Here is a 24,890-nt window from a genome sequence, read left to right as displayed (position 1 = left end):
GATTAGCACAAGTGGAGGTCACGGTTCACACCAACCTTCAGGATTCCCATAAGGAGAGCGGCCGGTCTCTCTGTGAGCAGCCCGTCTGCCTCACCGCCGCCGCCGGGGATTTCTCCGGTAATTGCCCCCGTAGTGTGCGTCGGGGTGGTGTGCTGACCTCTCAGGTGCAGGATCAACAGGCGACATCAGTTTGCATTCACGGGGCTTTGAACAAGATGCACGTTTATCATGCAAATAAGCGGCTCTCTAGCAGGTGTCAGCGCACACTCAGCACACACACACACACACACACACACACACACACACACATACACATGTATAAACAGGACTCATTATCAGACTGACGAGACACACGAGACGTTAACCGGACAAATGCAGCTGTATCTCACAATGATCAGTGATGTCAAACAAATATCCCAAAAAAATATTCAAATTGTTTCTGGTCACACTTTTAAAATATGACTTTAGGTGGATTTCCCTCCACAATGCAATTCGTTTATACCTCATATTGTAAACATTAAATACATTACAAGATATGGTTTAACTTGCAACTTTGGACAAATCAAGTTTTGGACAATATCTATCATGTTAAATTCCCAAGTGATGAGTAAATAATTTATTTCTGTTTCTGTTTTACACAAATGCAAGTGATGAAATTGTTTATTTCATTTTTGTAAACAAATAAATATGCCATCATTTATTAACTCTTATACCTCCATCCTAACAAACAATATTCCTCACAGGCTTTTAAAGTGCTGAGATACGTCACGACATATTTGCTGAATTTAAGGTTAGCTGGATTCTTTTAAGAGTTGTAGACTTTAAAAACAAAAAAAACAAAAAACGTTTTTTCCTCCTGCTATCAGTCAGTTCAGTCCTTCTGAAACACTTCCCTCTTTGACTGAAATGTATCTGCTGCCATCTTGTGGTCGAATCCTGGAACCAAACATGCATTTCACATTTAAGACGATTAATCGATCCCAGAGGAGAAAATCTCTCCTTTCTTTCTCACAGAGGTCAGAGGTCAGCTGTAGGAATGCCAGAGCAGAGCTTGGTGGGATTTATGCTGCACAAAGACCAAATAAGCTCAATGTCCTCCCTCCAGCGATGACATTTAGCCTACAAGTAAACCGGTCTCAACATCTGTCAAGCACATTATGAAAAGCTGAAAAAACAGGCAGCAGATTTATATTCAGTGTTAATTCAGCAACCGGATCAGAGCTTCAGTGGGATGCACTTCATGGTGGACGCTCACATTTTCTGTCTTTGTGGTAGAAAAACAAGGGGCGAATAAATGGTTAACAGACACACCCGACCACCATTTTCATTTCACAACCAACATTTAAAAACAAAAGACACGTCAGCTGGAGGGGGTTGGCAGGCTACTCTGGTCCCTCATTAGTTGATATATATTTGTAATGCTGATAAACAGCTGTGCAAAGTTATCTGGCCACTTGGGGAAATTACAGTTAAATCTATAGGATAAGAATAATCTAATTTAGTTTTGCTTGGGTTTGCGTGTGTGTGCAAAATCCTGTGTTTACATTGGAGTTATCCACTTATTTAGTAAATCGGAGGCCTGCAAGAAAAAAAGACTCAAATTATAATCCCAAATGTAGGATCCCTGGTGAGCAAGAAAGTGATTGTTTGCAGGTCCTGAACACTAGATCATCTTCCTCCTGCAAAGTAACTCATCAGTACACAAAGCTGACATATATGACAGATGTCTCTGGTAATTTTGGCAGGTGGAGATCAGGGAACGGCAGCACGCCGTCATTGTCTATGTGTGTCTGAACCGTGTAGGCTTTGACCACTGCTCCCCACTCCAGCACGGAGCTGTGGATGATTCCCAGTCTGGCCTGTTCGTGAAACGGTGCTCCCAGCTCCCTGCCCAGGAAGATGTCTTGGCAGTGGAGCGAGGACAAATCCAAGGAATCTCTCTTCACAGTCATGTCCAGGTTTGTGTCTTTATCCTTCTTGTATCTATTAGTGTCAAGGTGAGCACCATTATCTCTGTCAGGGTCACTGTTTGAGTCTATGTTCCAGGCTCTGTTTGCATCTGGACAGTGGTGAACCGGCATCTTCTCCAGGTTCACCACTGTCAGCCTCTCAAGGTGCTGCACGGCAAAATGTCCTTCCAGGGAGGAAGAGGGTGGCTCAGATCCTCCGGGGCCACAGTGAATCAGAGTGAGGTGTCTTACCTCGGAGTTGTTGAGCAGACGAGCCGTGTTTAATGGCGACGTGAACCAAACCGTTAAACGTCTCATCCGGAAGATGGGGGACGAGTGCGACTGCGGGTGGTGCAGCGTGGAAACCTGGATGTCCTTGCATCTGCAGTCTGTAAGTGAGGAGACGCTGCAGGGCTGCGGGTCCTGGCTGCAGGAGTAGTAGAAAAAGCTGTTGTGGGTCACGTAAGCCAGACGCAGGTCAGAGCGCTGCAGAGCCACCGACACACAGAGCAGCACACAGAGGAGAGGGGTGGGAGGGCTGACGGCAGGCATCACTGCTGCAGGAGAGTCTCAGGCAGCATTTTTGATTGGTGTTGATGTGTGGATGTGATGATATGAGGTGTTCAGGTACATATACCTGAGCCTATAGAAAAGAAAACATTCAATATCAGAAAGAAAGTAATAAATAAGAGAAACACACACACACACTACCGCTAAGATCAAACCCCTTAATCTCCAACTGACTTTCATCACACTGCATTTACTGCATATAAAGTTTTGGTCTGTGTGAAAACTAGTGGTGGAAGAAGTACTAGTAATAGTAGGAAAAAGGAGCAATGCCACAATGTTTAAATACTCTGTGACAAGTAACAGTTCTGCATTTAGAATTATACTTATAGGTAAAAGTACAAATATATTCGGACAATGTGTTAAATCTCTTCCAGTTTCTTATCGCTCTTTATTTCATTGACTTTTATCATTTGTCACTTTTTGTTGTGTAAGCAAATGTAGATCGATGTGCACAGTCCCATATATAGATAAATAAATAAAATAAGAAGAAATAAATATGTATTATTGGATTATTATTAATGACGCATTGATGTGTAAGTTTGAATGTCGTAGCTGTTAGAGGTGGAGCTGATTGTACTCACTTTATATTGAGTTGGGTAGTGACATCACTTATGGCAACATATCAGATTTTGCACAAGTCACTCTGAAGTCACAAAAGGCTTAATACAACTCTTTTCATATGCTGTATGCTTCCCAAGAACTGTAAACAGACTATGAAGGGTAAAGTCGGTGGAGTTCCCCTTTAAGTTAAGGATCTTAATGTCTTCCATTGCTCTTTGTTGCTTTCTATGAGGGATTTTATGTAATTTATCAAATGGTAACACATTTTTCCTCACCATGTTTCAGCTTCTTTTACTTCAGTTAATCTGAACAACAACTTCTGACTTCAACCATTTTGCTTCTTTTGAAAATGAACTTGACAACAGTTATTATTCTTGACATTGTTGAGCTAAAAGTCAATTTGCCGGTTAAATCAAGCATGACTGAGTGAAATGTTTATATGAAAATAAAATGCTTGGGCCATGTAGACAAACCTCGCCCTCTTTCAGTCTAGGTCAACTTTCACACAGGAGATTCTTGTTATTGGATACTGGAGTAAAATGTTCTGAGGTCGCACCCTGTGTGTCTCTAATCCATGAAGTATTGTCTCGAAGAGAGGGGATGTGGACACACTGACAGCTGGTTTGGATCAGTCCTTTATCTCACACACGCACACACACTCTGTGATGGGTGTGTTCTTCCTGCACTTCAGGACACAATGTTTGGCACTGGGAGCCCACATTGAATTTCACATAACACACATTTAGAAAATTATAACTGTGGAAATCGCTTCAAGATTCCAGGGAAAACATTGTTTTGAAAGCTTGGCCTCGACAAAGGTCTGGGTAGATTCTCTGGTTTGGCAATAATATCAGGGCAGGAATCAGACTTTCTGCCTCATTTTGAAGCCAGCACAGAGTTGACTGCTACATTCTTCCTTTTGGCCTTTTGTGACAAATAAACAGAAGTGAATTATAATCTAGAATATATTTAACATCCAGATTAGCCCCCTTTTCTTTTGTCTTAAAGTAAAAATCCTTTTATTCCACATTGTCTGACAGTATCATACGTAATAAGTATTTGTTTGTTTCAGCTCATCAGTGAAGCTATATAATGTTAACACTGAGTGAAATATTAAAACACAAGAGGGCTGCACCATTTACTGAAATGGAAATATTGTCAATGAATTGTGCATCGTTTATGCACAAGATTCACCCTAAAAGATTTGGAAACTTTCAATTTAATCTCCACAGTTTTGTGGGTTTGAACATCGTTTGGCTGCACAGCATGAGTTTGTACTCACTGACCCACCAGCGGGTCAGTGAAGTTTATATGGGCTTTATAGGTTTCTTTACTTTTCTGTAAGAGAGTTTTTGTTTGCTACAAAAAATGTCTTATTTCTCTGAAGAATTGGTTTTTTTTTCATTATGAAAAAGAGGCTGTCAAGCTAGATTACCAAATATGAACACAAATGCAATACTTACTGCTGTTTGAGTAACATTTGTGACCCATTTTTAAAGATCTTCCCTAGGCTTGAGTCTAAGCCACAGACAGGCTGGGGAAGTTGAAAACTTTGTTGGTTTGGTCTCCAAAATACAGAATATTGCAGTCAGATAAACATAAAATGTGTAGTGGGCATGAACAAACTTATTTTGTTGTTCAAAGACTTGTCATAAAAGTTACTTTAAAGCAACAGTTTGAGATTTTTGGGAAATAAACTTCTTTGCTGTCTTGCTCTGAATTAGATGAGAAGAGATATCAATCAGATGTGTACGGTAAATAAGCTACCCAGGAGACAATTAGCTTAGCTTAGCACAAAGACTGGTAGCAGGGGGAAACAGCTAGCCTGGCTCTGAAGCGTACTAATAACAGATATTTAATCTGTACAAAAAACAAAGTGTAAAGACAAGAAACAGTCCTGCACATGAAACCCAGTAATGCTACGCTCAAACAAACTGGAACTTAGTGATCGCGCTTCACCTCCACACTGCAGTAGAGAGAAGACATAAAGCAAAATAAAGTAGAAAGAAATCCAAGATGAATACTGATACATAAGACAAGTTGACTCTTTTTCATTAAATGAAATCTATTGCTGATGGATATGATGGTTTGTTGTTATGCCAACTAATGCTGAGAGCAAAAGGCAGACAGGAAGATGAGGACGATGATGACCAGCGTTAAACCACAGTGAGTGACAACATACAGTACCACAGTTCAGTCTTACTGTCACGACCCCCTTGCTCAGCCCGGCTCGGAGGACATGTATGAAGATGGAGTGCTGCTCTTTGTTTTTCCCGCAGGACCAAAAACTGTTAACGCCACACTTCCTTTTTTTCACGAGTACATACTTTCTGTGTCCTGGCTTTAGACTGTCCACCCACTAAGATAAAAATAAATGAGCGTCTGACCACATATCTGGTTTAGGAATCCCTGACTTGGACCTGAGGTGATTTAAACCTCAAACATTAGGCTTAAGTTTTGTAGGCCAGGGGTGAAGTTTGCCCCGTTAAAACATTCACTGTCTTTCTTTTTACTCTCAGAAGAAAACATGCCAGAAGTTCACAGAATGACAAGCGACATCCTTCAGTCAATCCAGCATCATAAGCAGTCGAAGTGTTTATCTGGGACACATTTTGCAGTTTTCCAACACAACAGACTCCCGAGAATGTTTCTATTACATAACACAGACGCAGGAATGTAATGTAACATGAGAATATACTGTTAAGCAAGGCTCGGCTTTCTCTTGCCTTTTACGGACTAACTACAGGTCACAAACATACAATTACTCAACCAGCTGTTAAAGAAGCCCACACTAAATGGTCATCAATGCTGTACAAGCGCAGTAAGTTTCCCAGTTTTGTGATGTGTGACTTACCTCGAGTTGCTGCTGAAGAGCTGACATGTGAATGCGTTAGCTTGAGGCTGGGATGGGGAGGAAAAATCCCACATCCAGTTGACGTCAGATTGGGGGAAGTATCCCACAAAGGAAGCTGTAACTCACTTCAAGTGCAGGCTGAGTTCAGCCTCAAGTACTGCAGACAAATGTTCCTATAACAGACTTGAAGCAGAGAGAATCCCACAGATCAATTAGGCTTGTTCTATTGAGATAAAGGTACCTTGAGGTGTACTAATATTTGTTTATTCATTTTTTGTTAATCTCATATATGGTCAGTCTCACAGCCAAAAGTATGCTTTAATAGCATTTTCTAAATTGTATTTTAAAATATGTAGTTCTGTTGGGCTAAGAGAAAGTCGGACTGCTTAGGAGGTCTTTTTAATAATGTATCTATCAGTAAACTGAACATTTTCCCGACAGAAAATGAGGAGAGAAAAAGACTGCCGGGAAAACCCAGTAATTTCCCAGTAACGTGACAGAGACGCTAGCTGCATTCAAGTGCAGTCGGAAATAGCATAATTACAACTTGAAAAACCCTGTCGGACTTCAAGATTTATTAGAGCAACGTTGGCAGTAAATTATGTTAAACCCGATGTGTGGTTTGCTATTTCTTGTGTTTTTTTGTTGCTGTTTTCTCTTTTTTCTCTTGTAGCATATGCCAAGTATGATACCGACGAGTTTTCTCTTCTTCAGAATTAAGTAGTTTTACTCTCTTAGGTTGTATTTCACGGATAGAGATATACATTTGAGATGTCTTTAATAATAAGCGTATAAATATGTTTAAACACTATTTGAGGTAATAACCTGCAACACAAAGCTGAAAGCAAAAAATAATAATAAACAAATACAACATGAATTGTGTGTATTTGTCTCTTTATTTGTGCCGTTATAAATCATCTTTAAGACACTTTATTTCTCAAATCAAGCGACAATCAACATTGGGCATAGTTTGTATTTGGAAGTGTTGATTTACGAGGTTTGGAAGGGCGGTGAACGTCACATCCGCTATTGGATCAGCGGGCGTGAAGCTGGTGGATGTGGGAGAAGCGCTGCTGCTGCTCAGCCTGCTGTTGTTGTTTCTCTACAGCTTCCCAATGAGCCATTAGATTACGTAGTGTCTCCGTTTCATGCTCGCTTTGAGGAAAGAAAACAACGAGCATCCGGATCGCCTGTTAAATATGGATTTTGTTACATTTCGTTCCGTTTTCCTCTCTCTCGTGTGGTCACACGCTGCGTTGGACTACGGTAAGTTAACGCTACGTTACTAGCGTGCGTATACATGGGCTGACTTTAGGGTGTTAACGTCGTAACGTTAGTCCGGTTCAACGCTTCTGTGCAGCCGAATTAACCCGAATGTGTCGCATCATTTAAGAAATGTCGATTCAAAGCGAATCTCTGGTTCATGCCATGCTAGTTTATTATGAGGAGGTGAGATGAGGACGGACCGCTGGTCGCCACTCCAGTAAACAACTAAACAACACACGGGATCATTCTTCTGTGTAAACAAGGCATTTTCTGGTTAAAATAATGTCTTTTATTATGCCGTTGGCAACCTTTTACTGCCGGAAAGACTGGTATTGTGAAGCTGCAGCTGGCTGAAGTTGTCCACATCAACTGTACAGTATGACTGAGTATACTTAAATATACTGTGTAACGTTACCTTGTGACCATTTGACCCCAGATAACCTTTCAACATGCTACTCAACCATTAACTGTCAAACATCATGCTCCTGTAAACATTGGGTGGATTCCTTTCAGTTCACAATATGGCTGATTGCTTGAACAAGCTGCAGAGTTCATGTCTTTGGGGTTTTCTTTATTTCCTCTTTGTACTTTTCAGTATTACCCAAGACACTTTGTTTGTGTAATGCATTTCTGCAAAGTTGTTGATTTCCGTATCGAGAACCAAATGCAGGAGTCAAATCCTGCAGAAGCCAAACATACATGCATGTTTCCTTCAGACATCGATATTAACTGGAGTATTGTGTACTGTGGTACACTTATGTTCATATCTTATTAGAAATAGATGAAATGGTGTACAGTTCTTTAATCTTTGGCATTTTGCTTCATTCGTCATTTAAGCAACACAGAAAAGTCTCTAAAAATGACCGTGGGACAAAATGCTGAAGTCTAGAAACAGGATTTGAAACTTGGGCGGTCGAAGTGCGACATGGATTTAGCTGCATCCAGGAAGATGCTCATTACCTTATTATTCTCCCCTCTGACCTGACATTAGCTCTATCCTCTCACATTAGATGTTGTGCAGAGGCTATAGTGTAGCTACTAATGCATCTAATTATGGTCATTGCTGAGAGAGATGAGGGGGGAAAAACACTTATGACTCTGGAACTTCACCAAACACCATTTAAAGAGGCATTAAGCAGACGCGCATCGATCCTCTGCAGTCCGAGGGAATTGCTGGAACGCACTTGATCCTTAAATGCATTTTTGGTGATGCTACCAGCAGCAAACAGCTCCAAATACAAACGTTAATGCACCCTGACTGCATAAAGAATACATTGATGTGCAGACCACACATTTGGTATTTGGTCATTTGATTCGTTTGAGCTTATTGTTCTTGACTTCCATGAAGGACCGCTTGTCATCTTTTTAAACAATAACTTTTTGTTAGGCGGTAAAGTTAATCTTCAAACAAAACTATCCAAACACTCCTTTATTCCAGCTTCTCAGTTGTCAGTATTTTCTGCTTGTCTATGTCTTATTAATAAATATAAATGATTATTACTTGCAGCCCTATTAATAACACAGGAATTAATGACATGAATCGGCAACACTGATTTAATAGAACATGAACGTGTTGACCCATTTGTCATGTATTTTTCTACAAACGTACATCTGTCTCTGTACGTTTGTATTGTCTAAATCACGTACTGTCCCAGTGCAGCCCCAGTACAAACAGTGTGACAAACGGTCACACATGAAGTGATAAAATGCGAGGGGAATTTAAATCCTTTAAAAAGTAGCCACTGAGAAAGCATTTCAATCATTTTACCTGCTTTGAAGTGCTGTTTGTCCCACCTGATGTTGACACATTCTTGATTTATGTGGGCCTGTTTTGAATCACACTAACAAGTAACATGTGACTAAACAAACTCCGACCTCAGAGTGGGACGTGAGAGTGATTTATTAAGTCTCCTGCACCAACCTGCATTTTCTATTATCATGTAGGATTTATTAGACAGTCGTCAAATTAGAAATGCAGAAAAAAGCACCACTATATAATGTGTATTGCATGTGTATAGCCAAATAACTCAACATGGTTATGCAAAAATATTATTACAAAATGAATCCGAATATGCCATTTACAGTGTGAATGTTACCTGTTAATTAAGGTGAGATCTTAGGAGCGCTCTCCTACAGCTTTGCCAAAAAAACGTCCAAATTAGTATTCAAATGCTTAGTTTTTATTCTTCGAATCGGGGCCCTGCTCACTCTGTCGGGGTTCATATAAATACAGATTGCTGTGACTTATCCCTCACTTATTATGCGTTATTTTCATACGGATATTGGTTTGTTGTGTGTGTGTGTGTGTGTGTGTGTGTGTGGATACGTACGTGTATTATGAGACAATCGGCATGAGCCACCTTGTACAATAGCACGACTTGTGTCGCCCTGAGTGGGACTTTCCAAGAGAGCGTAAACTTTGCCCTTGAGTTTCCTTTCATTCATACCTTGGAGTAGATTCTCCCTTAAAGAGTCACGTCTCACCTAATACGTCACCACAGTGCTTGTTGTCGGGACCGTTGACATGAAAGCGTGGACAATGAACAAAGAGCGAACAACATATTGAGACGTTGTCAGTTCATCAGCCTGACCGAAACGTTCGTTATGAAGGCTCGGTATCAAACATCTATACGTTGGTGATGGACTTTTGTTTTTTTTGCATTTCTAGACCAAAGATTAATCGGGGAAAATAATCGTCAAGTTGACCGATTTACTAAAATCTATATATAAATAAATAAAAAAACTGAACGCTCCCATCAGATGTCTGGTTAGGTTCATGATCTTGTCGGTGCTCTAACTCTTTGATTACTGAGTTCCTGATTCAAATTACAATTGTATCTGTCTTGGAGAACTTTGGGCTTCATCTGTTACATGAAAAACATACATAAAAACAACATAATAACAAAATAAGTATCGAGTTTTTATTGGAAAATACCATATCCTTCACACCAACCAACCAGGGGACTGCTGACATACAGTACGTTGGCTAGTCTGTTGTTATTTGCATACAATAAGACAAGATGAGTATGAATACCTAACAATGCCGCCTAAACATGTCAACACTTGCCTTCTTACTTAACACTGCATTCAGATCTGAGCAGTGGTGGTGTTGCTTTCTGAATCTCTATTTACAGTGTAGTGCCATCATCAGCCCAACCAGTCTGGTCAACCCCCAACCCCAGACCCCAGATGTAATACACCTAAATGGAATGCAGCCATTATTGACGTCGGTGGTTACACTTGTGCTTTTCATGCTACAAGTCCACATATGTCTGCAGTGAACACTACCCTCGGCTCACTCGTTTAATGAGACACGGCAGGAAGCCATGTGGGTTGTGCAGATCACTATCGTCAAGTGTTCAAATGTAGCCGTGGTGTAAATAATTGATGCATGACTGCACGTTGTCAGTGATGTTTCACATGTTTCCTTGATGTGTGTGATTATATCTTCGTGTCCGTGTCTCTGGTGCTCTGTCCACCTCCTCTACCGTCTTCTGCACTTCTGACGTCAGCGTGTGTTTGCTGCGGTTGAACTGAATTCTCATTCTGACTTTAAACTGTAAGAAAGCTTTACTGTCATTTTCTCAACAAAACTCCCAATTAGATGCAAAATCAGTTGGCGATATAAAGATAACAATAACAAATAACAACAAATGTAACAAGGAACACGAAGCATGAATAAAAAAAGGACACATTCAAATTATTATTAATATCAAGAAGTACTAGAAACATATTGTACTTGAATGCTCATTTATTTTGCACACAATCTTTTTTTTTTTTGCTCATATTTGTTTCTTTGCACATTGTTGGACTTCCTCCATCACCACTGACCTCCTTTTTAACATCTGATAGCTGTTTGCTCTCTCTTCCTGCTTCTAAAAGAGGTTTTTGCTTTGTGTGCATAAATCTGTCAGCCGTGTCTGCTGCTGCTTCTGTTTTCTGTCCTCGTGACTGATCTGCTTCACTTCTAGACACTTCTAAACATGCTCAGTGTTTAGTAAATACTTTCTACTTTTCCTCAGATGGGGGGGGGGGGTTGACCTCAATCCCAAAATTGACATTCTGACCTTTTTGTAATTGGTTGATTTTAAACTTAAGATGGAAACTGTAAAGGAGCTGTGAAAACTGCCATTTTGAATATTGTTTTACTGTACCTAAAGGTGTGCTTTATTCTGTGCCGTTTGCAATGGGGTTGTGTGTATATCTGTAAATCATTATACCAGGAAATATATTCTCTAGTATTAATACATTCTTTCTCAGATGGGATTTAAAGCTATCAAACTGCAAGACGGTAAAACGGAAGTTCAAATTGTGAACTGGTGTGGTTTCGTTTGTGTTGGTCTCACGCTACCTTGTGGTGGACGCCCTCAGCGACCAACGTGACAGCTGCGGTTAACGCTTCTTTTACGGTACACATGCCTTCATCTGTGATTTCTCTTTCACTCCTCTCACGTCTCACTTTGTTTCTGAGCCGCTCTATCATTGTGTGGGTGTATGTGATCACGTAAATGCTCAGAGGAATTGAAACTGAAATGTGCTCTTTTATTCTCTTAATCTGTGAGATAACAGAGTTGACTCACAAAGGTTTTTGAAGGTGTGTTCAGGAACTTGTCCAAAAAGCTTGATTTGAAGCCTTTGTCTTTTTTTTATTGAACTTTAAAATGCAACGCCAGGCCAGAGTCAGTCTTCACAAATTAAAAATCCTAAACACTACTTTATTTTTTTACCTCAATCTTCGTTAGTGTGTGTGTGTGTGTGTGTGTGTTAACAGTAATTGTGCAATGCTACGAGGCATGGCTGCTTCCTGTAACATGAGGTACATCGTCAGGCTTGTGTAAACATGCACGGGATAAAAATACAACTTGTTTCCGGAGCTGATCAGCACTGCTATTGAAATCATTTGGTCTTCTTGTAACATGCTGAATTGACATTAAACTGTAAGTCACGGCCCTGAAGTGAAGGCCAGTTAACAAGGGGGTACAAGGGAAAACACTGTCTGTCTTCTTTGTACTCTATTTCAAATTTGAGTGTGTGTGTGTGTGTGTGTGTGTGTGTGTGTGTGTGTGTGTGTGTGTGTGTGTGTGTGTGTGTGTGTGTGTGTGTGTGTGTGTGTGTGTGTGTGTGTGTGTGTGTGTGTGTGTGTGTGTGTGTGTGTGTGTGTGTGTGTGTGTGTGTGTGTGTGTGTGAAAACAGACCCATAAAAGAGGTTCACCAGGATTGTATCGTAGCAGTTTGCATGCAGCGCCCTCTAGTGGGAAGTTTTAAGCAATACAAAGCCTCCCCGAATTTGACAGACTAATGGAGAAGAAGGGTAGTAGCAGGGTTAAGCCGAGAGTCTGTAAGGGACTTTAATGTTAATAAAAGTGTTTCTGTAAAGAGGGGGATTCTCTGTTTCCACTCATTTAAAGTTCAGAGTTCAGTAAGGGAGCTCCACCTACGGCATAACAATTATGTTTGATATTAATTTCCTTGTCTTGTTTTGTTGTTTTGAAGACGTCCAGTGTGAAATCTGAATGCCTTGTGATGTCTGCAGTCTGACGTTTTGTGTCCCTGTTCCCACAGTGGAGCCGCCGACCAACGTGACCCTGGACTGCCACAATATGAACAACGTTCTGAGGTGGAGTTACGAGCAGCTCTCGCCAGGGCTACGATTCAAAGTCAGTATTGGCTCAACAGAAGCCAACAAAGGGTTAGTGTGTTTTCCTTTGTGCACATAACCTAATAAAAGTCAGTTTGCCTGTTAGAACTAAGACTTGTTGAATAAGCCCTGTTGCACCACCATGTTGCTACGGTGGCCCAGAAAGGACAAATCAAACACCGTAGCTATCGGATATCACTAAATTCTACACACTTGTCCTTAATTAAATGAAAGATATCCTTACAGTATAGCTTATCACAAGCTTGATTATGTTCATGTAAAAAATATTTACTTTTAGCAACCAACAATTAACATTGTGTTATTAAGCATTTATTGACTGTTTACATGCATGTACAGCAGGCTGATAACTATTTTAAACGTGTTTAAAACTTCTTCAGACATTATGTTATGATTATAGTAAGTTATTTCAGTTATTTGCTCATTATTCTCTCTTGACAATGTCACACTTGTTTTATTTTGTTTCCCCAGTTATCCTCAGGAGATTTGGGTGAAGCCACCAGCTCCACTACAATTAGACGTGTCCTCTCTCTCTGATCCAAAAAGTGAATACCTTCTTGAGGTGACTGCCGTGATTGGACAGAATGAGTCAGATGTTGCTCCTTCTGAAGGAATCGAATTCAGCTATTTCAAGTACTCTCTAGTAACGAAGATATGTGAGTATTGGTGGCACTGAGCACTGAGCACTGTCACTGACAACAATACCGGTTACATTTGGAGTCAATAACGAGACTAAACATGAATTTGTGTACCAAATTTCAGGCAATCCATCCAATAGCTTCTGAGACATTTCACTCACAACCACAAATGTTAACCTCATGGTGTCGCTGGAGGAAAAATCATTTGATCACTAAAGTCATTCATCATCTGGGACGAGTTACTGACATAGTAGTAAAGCATTTTATTGATTAATAACAACTTGTGATCTGTGAATCTATGAATACATTGACTTAATTACCAAGTAATTAATTATTTGACATTTAAAATAAAGAGGAGCTATAAAAGTAATTCAGATTTAAAACAGGATATACAAAAAATAAAACAGTCAGTTAAGTACATCATTTAAAGATACATTAATTCATTAATAAAAAAATAATGAAATTAAAAAGGTATTGCAGTTTAAAAACGGTAATAAAAAGCTGGATCCACAAATTGAATAAAAAATGCAGCTTCTAACTTCCCTTCCCATTCTCAGGTGCGTTTCCCTGCTTTACGTGACCGGCCTGCTATTGGTCACCTAGCTTCTGCTTTTAGCCTCTGCATTTAGCCATTCCGTGACGCTTTGGGCCTCGTGATGGTAAAACAAGATAACGCTCTTGTAAATTAGCCACATGGGATGTAACGGGCTTTCTGATTGGCTGTCACCTGGCATGTCATACACAGACTGACACTGATGTGTGAAGGAGAAGGTGGTGGAGGAATGGATGAACTCCTTGGTACCGCCACAGTTACAACCTCAACACGGTTGAATACGGTAAAGCGTGTAGGAACCATCGGGGACTTCATGGTGCATTCAGGTGCACCACGTAAACTCTGAAATGTATACTCGAATGACCACAAAGGTTGTAAAAAAGGAAATTTTCTCCTTTTTTTTTTTTTCTTGTTGACTTGAAATTGAGATTACGATTAAGCCATTTTCATGTTTTCATGTTTTCAGGTAATCTGGACTTCCCATCAGTTAACGTCACCTCCCAACATGATGGCACTGTCCTGTTCCGCTTCACACATCCCTCGCTGGTGTACCTCCAAAAGTTGCCAAGCAGTCCAACTACAAAAACAAGGAGGAAGAAAAGCCAGCTCTCTACATTTCGTTACGATGTTCTGATCGTCAACCAGGTGAGACTGCACAAACATCTTCTACACCTTCTAAAGTTTGGAATGACATTGATGAGACATGAGAAAATGAGCTGGAGACCTGTCCGTTTCCTCATGTAATGGTTACTGATCAAACGATGATAGTTGGTTTAGCAGGGGAAGAAGCACAAAATACGTCTGTTGACGTAGTTTCATTTTTTTATTGGTAGTTGTACAAATGACTTCTCTGTATCACTCTGTGGTCTGTGGTTTTCTTGAAAGGGTCTCTGTTTGTTGTTTGTGCAGACGGAGCACAGGTTTTCCTGTGAGACGAGTGTGTGTGAGGGGCATATTGCAGTGGATGCTGCACAGAAGAAGCGCTGTCTGAAGATGAGCGGAGAGCTGGAGAAGATATCAGTTCAAGGCACACAAGAGTACTGCGTCCTGCCACCGGAAGAAACACCAAGCTGTTGAGTAACATTTTTAAGCCTCCAGCGGAAGCATCGTTTTCTCTGGTTGTCTCTGTCGTACGTACGTACGTACATACATACGGACCACACGTCCGTTTGTATGTCAGTCTGGTGCGATATCTGAGAAATGCCTGGTTTGAAATTTGGCACAAACGTCCACCTGGACTCGAGGAAGAACTGATCAGACTTTTGTGGTCACAAAACACGTTTTAGGCCATAACTGAATAATTGATGTGCTAATAATAGCCTCGACATTGGTCGGTTTAACTCGCAGTCCTTTAACACACTTGTTCATGCTTTTATCTTGCTAAAGTAACAAAGCCCCCCTTGATTACACCACTGTGAGTCAGAGCTACCACTGGTCTCTCTTGCTAGACTGTGTGTGTTTGTGGCTTAGAGTCCTTCTGTTAACATTTTACATCTGTTTCATCTAGATCACATCCCCCTCATCACTTGCAGCGTGTTGGCAGCCTTATTTGTGTTTGGTTTTGTCTTCTACATGGTGTACCAAAAACAGACCACGCCGACTACTTCTTTACCACCGTCTGTGGTATGTTCATCCTCCCAACTCTGGTTTTATTTGATCATTTAAATGGAAATTATTCGGTTTGAATATGCTAAGAGAATTTAAACATGCTGAAGGAACAGGTTTTAAAATTTCAACCCATATCTAACAATTCCTCTTTGTGTCTCAAAGACGTTCCCGACTAAACTGATCCAGGTGATCTCGGAAGCGGTTCACGAGACGTTCTTTGTGCCAGAAGTGGGGCCTTCCTCACCCACACCTCTACTTTCAGCAGAGGAGGAAGAACTTACAACTTGTGTTCCCCCCTCTACTGAGACCGAGCTCCGTCTGCCGCTCGGGGTGTTAACCGAGGATGAAGGTGTGTCTGATGACGTGGGGGTAGGGACTAATGAGGAACCTGGGTACATGACAGCCAAGGACCTGGAAGAAGATGAGGCGCTATACCCCAGTGAGGTCCCCACTGGTTACGAGAAACGCCCGGTGTTTGATACGTTGGCACCAGATGAAGTGACGGAGGGTTACCGTGGCTGAAGGTGGAACCCCTGAAGATTGTGGCTCATTGAACGTTCGACATTAGGTCAAATATGACTGAACAGCGACTTGCAGTCTTGGTTACAAATCTCCGGTGGTTTGGTTTGTGTCGTTTCCTTGATAAATCATCTCAATGCCAGCTTAAAGCAGAATAAGAGACATCCCTCTTGTGAGGGCAGCTTCACATCAGTTACATTTTTCTTTCTATTGACATGAATCTTTCAAAGCAGCACAACAAAGCAGCCTTCATGAAATATGTTCCTGAAAAGCAATCGCAACTACAGTTGCATCAGTCGGATGTCCTTGACGTTGTAAGATGGAAAAGTTAAAATAATTGCCAAATCAGATCAGTCAGCAGAATGTTAGCAGCATAATGATAGATAGTGATGTTGTCCATTTATTATGTTTTTAATTTCTGATAATTGTGTTTCATCCTTTGCAGCCTGTGATCAATTCCGCTGCCGCTACAAACAGATCATTCCTAACACTGCTAGCAGCCGAGAAAGCGCTTTTATATTATCGTGATTGATTAAGTCAGCTTTATCACGCACAGAATCCCACTCGATTACTCAAAGGGACTTAACTGTGCTGCATCTCCTGTAAGCTATACTGAAATACTAACCAGTGATAACATTTACATACTGTTTCATAAACATCTGTTAATCATGCATTATCATCTATTTGCCTGTAATGCATGCACACAGGCGCGACTATACAATACCGTGATCTCTGTGGAATCCTGAGAATTTCATTTTTGCTTATTTGCACTAGTGCGTTTTCTACATGAATCGAATCCTTTTGTTTGTCGTTAGGCTGGTAGCACCTTAAAGTCGCAGTGAACCGGACGTTCTTTAACTTCTATAATGTGACCTTTTTCTTAGTAAAATGTAATATTTGGGCGGGTGTCGTTGACAGTGAGTGTGGCTTAACAAATACAGAGCTTCCTATTTACGCCTCCTTTTCCTGCTGGCAGATCAGGAGGAGAACGAGGGAGAAATTCCTCAATCACTTAATGCCAAACACGTTTCCTCCTGTATGGTATCGCTCTGCGGAAGGATTAGTACAAATTATTATTTGTACTAAAGCAAATAATAATTGAACAATCACGCGGGGGACAACGGGATGGAAAATGTATTTTACGTGTCACTCAGCCTTTAAATCCATTGAAGCAGTTTGAGGACTGCAAATACGTTGCTCATGAGCTGCGATCTTGCACCAGTGAAGTGATGTTGTACGTTACATTACACAATCTGTTAGACTTTGTGTTGTGCCTTGTGTCCGTGCTTCATAGTCAGTTTTTGAGTCACTTCATGTTTTGTATGTAACTTTTTTGTTTTTTGTTGTTTTCAGTAACTTAAAACATACAGATGTTAAGTTAAAGGGTCGATCTGTTTATACTCACTGCTGAATACAGAGTCTGGCAGGAAGCGAACCCACGACACATTTTAAGTGATACTGACAATGAAAAGGGGAATTAGTGCTTTTATTTGTATATTTTTCGGTCCACCAATTTCAAATTGGAAAGGACTGATTTAATTTCCATCCGTAGTGATTGTCTGAGCGTGGTGATGTTTGGATAAACGGCCAGCTAATTAAACTCAAGCACTTGATTCTCTAGTTTAGCTACCTAGCTGTTTATTATCCCTTCTCAGTATCTGTCTGATCTCTGCATCTGTCCACATAATGTTTCCCTTTCTGCAAACTACTGTTTTTATCAGTTTGTCTTCTGTCATTTTTTTAGCGTTACATATTTTCAATAAAAAATAAGATAAAGGTATTTCGCAGCCCTTGTCTGTTTGTATCTCTAAATTGAGGGATTTTGAATGTATCTGATAAACTGAAGCATCAAGTGTTCCTTTACGTGTTGAGAACGTTCTCCTACATCTAAAGCTAAATAAAGTGTTTTTTATTTTTAAAGCATATTTAAAAACCCTCTTGGATCAGCTGGAAAATGTATTGTCACAAACCTGAAAACTATGTTTCTAAGCTCATAAAAAGTTGACTTTTTAGAGATGGATGGTTCTAGGAGGACAGTGACGCTACAAACATGATGATCTTATTGAATATGATATATTGCTGTAGATTAAACTACCCAACAGTATACAAAGGAGTTAAAATTATCCCCACCGTAAACATGTACAGCAATCAAATGCAACATTCACTTTAATGCAGCAGCAATATGAATCCAGTGTCATATAGTGAATCACTGACAGGAACCATTAGGCTGCATAATACATACATTTGCTTTGAAGTAAATCTAGCTGATAATACTTTTACGGAAATAAGGTTTTAATTGGATGACTTCTACAGTGTGGCGTTAATACTTTTACTCTGAATACTTCTTCCACAGCTGGTGTTTTACATCTATGTCTTCAATCTGTTGTTGTCATCACCAGATTCCTGTCTGTGAAATGCCCTTCAGGAAGGGAAGTTGGTATTTCAGTTCAGTGAATCAGCCGAATTGCAGCTTGAGTTACTACTGTCACTGTGAAAATCACTCCATCAGATGCTGTCACGTTACTATGTAAAGGAAGAAGCACACATGTCACGATGACGTTTCATGACATTTGGGCAACCACGTTGTTCCTTCTTCTGAAACCAGTCATTTGAGTGACAAGGAAGACCTCTTTTGTGTGTGTTTGCGTAGATGTCTGTCCGGGATGTTTCCTTCCTCTTTGCTGCCTGTGTGTGTGGGAGTAGGGAGACCTATTTTGTTTCCAGTAACAGACTTCACTATTAGGTGTGTATCCTCAAATCGTTCTTGGTATCTGGTTTGCAGATTTTGTTTTGCAGGGTTTCTGGTAATCTACAGTAGTTAAACCATATTTAACTGCTGTGAAACGCCCATGGAGCAACTTGTGTGTTGCTCAAGGACACTTTGACAGTAGGAGATGGGGATTGGCAACCTTGTGGTTAAAGGACGACCGGCTCTACCACTGAGCCACAGCCGCCCCAGCTTTGTCCGATATACTCCCACAGCCCTGTCAGATCAAGTACAACACCATCAACACCGCTCCTCATGTTCAACATGTGTTCACCTGAACTGAATTCAACCTGGATGTGATTTCACATCATACTTTTACAAAGGTTCATACTGTTAAAATACGTTTTTTTCACAGTTGAACTTTAATGTTTAGGTCAGTTTGGCTGTTACTTTTATGTATTCCAGCTTCACTGTTCATGTGTACAACCAACATTTAGATTCATGTATCCATTACTCCAGCTGTCAATGTGACCACTTTTAGCTGTTTAGAGTTCTCAGCTCACTGGGTAAGTTTTCACGCACACTCTATTTTTTTGTTGAGACTATGTTTTGGCATTTTTGCCTTTATTCTGAAAGTCAGTGAGAGAAAGGTGTACAATGTGCAACAAAGGTCCCCCGGGCCGGGAGTTGAACCATTGAGTGCTGGTTCACCCTGTTATTACAGGTCCACTCAATATGTGGAAACATTTCTTATTCCAATACTAATTACTATGTTTTAAAGATTAGTATCTACACATGTGCCCCGGGCTGGGAATCATTAATCACAGTGTGGTGCGGATCCTTTGGGTGATTAAAAGTCACCTAAACTGCGTTAATGCTGTGGGACCAGGATGTACAAGTTTTACTAACACGGTATAAAAGTGCTACAAAGTTACACTGAATTAACATGATAGATAAGAATATAACTAAATCTGTTAAAAGTAAAAAAATGTGATTTAAAAACAAATGTACACTTGATCAAGTTCAGTCCAACTGTAATGAGAAAATCTGAATTTGAATTAGCAGTCATGATGTATTTTAAGGTTTTGCGGAACAATAATTATATAATTGCATCCGCTTCCGTAGATATTTATAAACCCATTAACAATATAGTTAATAATTAACACGAAGTGGAACCATAAAGTGCGAGAAAAGAAGTAGATAAGATGTCACTCTTCCTTTCTCTCCCTCTCTCTGTTGTCACCGAGCGTCATTACGCAACACATTTCCAGTAAACTGTTGGTTTCCAGTCAAATGTTTGGGCAGTTGATGGTTATCGTTCAACTAACAAATACTTGTAACTGTGTCAACCTGAAGCAGAACAGTGTGGCATTTCTTCTGACCTTCAGAGAACAAACAAACACGACTGTTACGAGAAATACGTCCTCACAGAGCTTCATTTGAAGAATGTATTAATGGTCTCTGTTTCATGAAATAATAAAACAAATTATGGCTGAATTGCATTTAGCTGCTTTATTTTCAGGGTCCTGGTATTGTGCAGGCTGGCTCACTGTTTGTGTGTATTATAAGAAGTCAAAATGTTTGCTGTGAAAAAGGACTATTATAGAACATTCATGCCGTCTTTTACATTATTTTAAATGTGAATTTGAGAAGAAATGTCAGTCAAATCCAAAGTATGACGAGGCATATTTAGCTCTGAGGTGTGATATCAGCAAAGCAGTAAAGCTTTGTGTCTTTTGTGTCCAAAAATTCTGGCAAATTAGGCAAAGATTTCTCATTCGCACATGACAGAAACGTATGAGATGTATGCATGAAGAGAAAAATGCATATTTTATTTGAACAGGATTTCAAGTGGGCTTGTTTTGTTACTAGTTTTGCTGATACATAGTTCAAATTGTATTGTAAGTGGTGGTGGTGGTCAGCTTTCAGAGGGGGAATGACAGAACGTGGTCATGTCAGAAATGCCATATATGGTCCATGCATAATTGAATTTAAAAACAGGAAGTTGATGGCATGTTAAAGGCGGCCGTGTTGCCTGCAGCATCAGTCCAGTGTGTCTTCCGTCCTCAAACTCAACGCCATGACTGATCTGCTGCTCAGAGCCGTGCTGCTGGGGAACCTGGGTGTCTATGTCACAGCTCAAGGTAACCGCCGATACATGTACATGTTTTATGACATATGGATTGTTCTTGTCTGACTGATTTGATTTCAACGTCACACAGATTTCTTTCTCAGAAGTTGTTCATGTTTTTAAAATCACTTTAAAAGTGCTCAGCTGAGAGGACCTTCACATATTTAAAGATCACGATATCAAGGAGTGTAACTTTAAATGTATTGGTCTTTAATATAACAGACCAACTAATAACAGAACTCGCGAATACACTCTTATAAGATATAATAAGGCAACAGAACAATGTGAGAAACAACAGAACAGGACTTGATTTACACTGAAGTAAGGGAATCACAAATGATGTTACATATTGTGAGGGTTTAGTACAACAAACAGTTCTTTAACTCTAAATCTCTCTAAGACGTCAGTAAGAATTAGAAAAAACGTCAGTAATTATCAATCGCCAACAAGACAAGAACAAAGAAACAGAAACATAGAACTTTGACTGACATTAAGGCTGGTTCAGGAGAGTAACTCGAGTGTGTCATGAGCTCTGAGATTTCAAGGTACAATTTTACGTGTCAAGTTTGAAAAACAAGCCGCTGTGTTGTCAGGAACAATGGCACGCCTTGAGGAGGCTGCACTGTGAAAGTCTTTGTGGGGAGAAACAAAGTCCTGCTTCTGACCAGACAGATGACTGAATTCTTGAAAAACATTTGGAAGGAAAATTATTTTCATTCTCCTTTTCTTGTCTTTGAAAGGTCCATGATCCAAAAACTATAATGTACAATAGAAACTGCAGTATTTGAATGTGGACACAACCCTTTTATTCTTCCTTGATTTAATCAGCTTTGATTTATCTAACTATAGTTGTAACCCTGAGCCTAACCCTAGCCTTAAGACAAACCACCATGACCACAGATAGTTTTTGCTAAAAGGTGAAAGACGTCTTTCTAATACGAATCTTTCAAGAATCACAACAAGACTCAGGAAATCTCTTCCGTCCCACCAAACACTTCATTTTAAATATAATTTCAGAGCCCATATAGAAGCTATTTGGAATGGATGCACCTTCTTTAGTTTGTACAGTTGGAGTACTGGCTGTCATGCACTCCCCCCATTTTTACTACTACTCCTATACTACTACTACTCCTATTAATGATAGTAATTCCAAATCCTATTTTCATATTTTTTATCGTCCTGTTTATAAATCATTTTTTGTTGTTTACTTAAGAGCTGCTGTCTAATAACCTCCATTGTTGTTTTTAATCAAACAACTAATCAATCAATATTTGACCTTTAAAAAAAAAAAGTTGATGCTTCTATCTCCTCATAAACCATCATGTCATCAATTACTTCCTCAGTTCCAGTGATGCTCGCTCCACCCACCCAGGTGAGGTTTGACTCCGTGGACTATAAAAACGTTGTGCACTGGAGTCCACCTGCCAACGGAAGCTCACTGCAGTTCTACGTCCAGTGGAAGATGTGAGCCATGACACACACACACACACACACGCACACACACACACACACACACACACACACACACACACACACATACAGCAGATCTAAATTTAACACTGCAAACATTCACAGTGTTTCTTTCATTTTTCATTCCAAATTTAGTTACTTTGATAATTCATATATATATATATATATATACATATATATATATATATATATATGTATATATATATATATATATATATATATATATATATATATATATGTATATATATATATATATATATATATATATATATATGTATATATATATATATATATATATATATATGTATATATATATATATATATATATATATGTATATATATATATATATATATATATATATGTATATATATATATATATATATATATATGTATATATGTATGTATATATATATATATATATATATATATATATACGTATATATATATATATATATATCCATCACTGCCAGTAAGACATGTTACTATGATCCATGCTGCACAGAGTGAAATAAACCATCTGCTCCTCAGTTATGGCGAGCCTCAGTGGTTGGACGTGTCCGGCTGTCAGGGGATCCAGAGGCCCCACTGTGACCTCAGTGCCGTGACCTCTGACCCCAGAGAGTGGTATTACGCCAGAGTGCACGCTTCCTCCCTGCCCTCCAGCAAATCAGCCTGGGCCCTCTCCCCGAGGTTCAGCCCGCGCTGGGACAGTGAGTGTTTACTCTCCTCCTCCTCCTCGTCTGTTTTATTGTCGCTTACACAAACTGATGCCTCGACCGACACAACCTGAAACAGACGCCAGCATGGTTCTTTATAACTATAAGGAGTGGAGACGTACTAGAGTATTTCAAGGAGAGGTATCAATAAAAAGAAATACACAAGAGAATAACTAATAAATACACTTTTTTAAGTCAAGAAATTTAATTTACGAACAAAAAAGTACCATTTGCTTAGTTGTACATATAATACAGTCACTTTACTATACTCTCAATCGATCCTGGTCCAGGTCTATATAACAATTGAGAAATTCAAGTCATTTTTAAAGGATAAAAACAATCAGTTGCCTGATACTTCAACCCCCAAACTGGCAATAAAAAGTCGCATACAAAGTGTTCTGTTTAAAATGTGCTTGAAGTGTAAGATGTCAAGTTGCTTTTTTACGAAACAAAACACTAAAACAAAAAAATATATATCATCTTCTCCTTCTTTTATGTTGTACTCTTTGATTTGTTTTGTCATCATCTTTGAAAAAAATAAATAAACTAAACTAATTCCTTATGTTGCTTCTGCAGCTGAAATCAGCTCTCCTGTCTTGAGGCTGAACTGCACCGAGCAGGGGATCGTGGTCCGTGTGAAGCCCCCGAGGCTGATGGTCCGTAAGATACACAGGAGCCTGCACTACGAGATCTACCTCATAGACACCAGTGGACAGGAGGTACACACATATACACACACACACACACACACACACACACACACACACATAGTTAAATGTGTACGGTGTAAACATATTACTTTTAAACTACCACTACTACTCTTACGAAATAGAAGAGGAAGCAGAAGAGGGAGAAGAGGAACAACAAAAACAAGAACAATAACAACAATAAATAATAAAGACCAAAACAAAACATAAAGAACATGTATGTATGAAATGTATGTATGTAAAGATATTATGCAGTCTGACCGTCACTGTCTCCGGTCTTATTCTCTCCTCTCCAGGAGGTGCACGAGATGGACTGCTGCTCTAAAAAGCTGATTCTCAAAAAGCTGAAACACAAGGAGAAATACTGCCTCCAAGCCCAGACCATGATCCCCCTCCAGGCCAAGAGCAGCGCTCGAAGCCCCGAGAAATGTGTCACTACGCTTTGATCACACAGGTATGAACACACACACACACACACACACACACACAGTAGTAGAAAGCTATTTGATCCGTGAGAATGTGGCGCAAGTGTGTGCGTCGTGTGACTGTGTCCGAGCCGGACAGTATTGTGTGAGTGTGAAAGGTAACCTCTCCGCTGTAACAAAAGATTACCAAATGAGAAGTCAAGGATCAGTTGTCGCACGACATTGGCCTGAGGCGGCGGGACAGAAAGAGGGAGGGAAGATGAAACTCCTGGAGGAGAAATCTTAGCAGGAGAGTTTCTCCACAATGACTATAATTACCTCTGCTCACCCCACCCGTTGCACTATTTGTAGATCTGCAACAGCTTTGTGGAGCGCTGATAATGTAATTCTGGAAAGTCATTCCTTTTGATTATTATTCCTTTGTGCCATTAATTAATCTCTTTTCTTCCTCGTTGTCTTTTTTCCACTTCTCTTCGCTGTAGACGAACCGGACAAGCTGGACTTTTCATCCATCAGTTCAGCTTTAATTATCCTTCGCTACCTCCGTGTCAATAAAAGT

The 24,890-nt window shown here is 39.9% G+C and overlaps 3 protein-coding genes across 3 annotated transcripts; 2 read left to right on the top strand and 1 right to left on the bottom strand.

The window, feature by feature from the left end:
• Positions 1 to 583: 583 nt before the first annotated feature.
• On the bottom strand, positions 584 to 6,028 carry LOC142931689 (uncharacterized). Its single transcript, XM_076075739.1, has 2 exons — positions 5,935 to 6,028; positions 584 to 2,592 (listed from the first exon to the last, which is right to left on the bottom strand). Exon 2 carries the CDS (start codon positions 2,499 to 2,501, stop codon positions 1,695 to 1,697), a length of 807 nt encoding a protein of 268 aa, XP_075931854.1. The 5' UTR covers positions 2,502 to 2,592; positions 5,935 to 6,028; the 3' UTR covers positions 584 to 1,694.
• Positions 6,029 to 6,960: 932 nt separating this feature from the next.
• ifngr1l (interferon gamma receptor 1-like) lies at positions 6,961 to 17,954 on the top strand. Its single transcript, XM_076075738.1, has 7 exons — positions 6,961 to 7,200; positions 12,763 to 12,889; positions 13,328 to 13,512; positions 14,514 to 14,692; positions 14,957 to 15,119; positions 15,555 to 15,670; positions 15,818 to 17,954. Exons 1-7 carry the CDS (start codon positions 7,083 to 7,085, stop codon positions 16,175 to 16,177), a joined length of 1,248 nt encoding a protein of 415 aa, XP_075931853.1. The 5' UTR covers positions 6,961 to 7,082; the 3' UTR covers positions 16,178 to 17,954.
• A 3,007-nt stretch (positions 17,955 to 20,961) lies between these two features.
• On the top strand, positions 20,962 to 24,352 carry il22ra2 (interleukin 22 receptor, alpha 2). Its single transcript, XM_076075946.1, has 5 exons — positions 20,962 to 21,025; positions 22,356 to 22,476; positions 23,012 to 23,193; positions 23,776 to 23,918; positions 24,203 to 24,352. The coding sequence occupies exons 1-5, from the start codon at positions 20,962 to 20,964 to the stop codon at positions 24,350 to 24,352; spliced, it is 660 nt and encodes a 219-aa protein (XP_075932061.1).
• The last annotated feature ends 538 nt before the right edge of the window (positions 24,353 to 24,890 follow it).

The sequence above is a fragment of the Anarhichas minor genome, unplaced genomic scaffold, assembly GCF_050575085.1.
Source record: "Anarhichas minor isolate MPS153535 unplaced genomic scaffold, ASM5057508v1 ptg000054l, whole genome shotgun sequence".
NCBI classification, from domain to species: domain Eukaryota; kingdom Metazoa; phylum Chordata; class Actinopteri; order Perciformes; family Anarhichadidae; genus Anarhichas; species Anarhichas minor.
This window is presented reverse-complemented; position numbering and strand designations above follow the sequence as displayed.

What these genes read in the sequence shown, in the direction of transcription:
- LOC142931689 (XM_076075739.1), bottom strand. Translation starts at nt 2,501, where the DNA reads ATGCCTGCCGTCAGCCCTCCCACCCCTCTCCTCTGTGTGCTGCTCTGT.
- ifngr1l (XM_076075738.1), top strand. Translation starts at nt 7,083, where the DNA reads ATGCTCGCTTTGAGGAAAGAAAACAACGAGCATCCGGATCGCCTGTTA. An exon ending in ACACGCTGCGTTGGACTACG is followed by an intron (nt 7,201 to 12,762) that starts GTAAGTTAACGC and finishes CTGTTCCCACAG; the next exon opens with TGGAGCCGCCGACCAACGTG. An exon ending in ACCGGAAGAAACACCAAGCT is followed by an intron (nt 15,120 to 15,554) that starts GTTGAGTAACAT and finishes TGTTTCATCTAG; the next exon opens with ATCACATCCCCCTCATCACT.
- il22ra2 (XM_076075946.1), top strand. Translation starts at nt 20,962, where the DNA reads ATGACTGATCTGCTGCTCAGAGCCGTGCTGCTGGGGAACCTGGGTGTC. An exon ending in TTCTACGTCCAGTGGAAGAT is followed by an intron (nt 22,477 to 23,011) that starts GTGAGCCATGAC and finishes TCTGCTCCTCAG; the next exon opens with TTATGGCGAGCCTCAGTGGT. An exon ending in GTTCAGCCCGCGCTGGGACA is followed by an intron (nt 23,194 to 23,775) that starts GTGAGTGTTTAC and finishes TTGCTTCTGCAG; the next exon opens with CTGAAATCAGCTCTCCTGTC.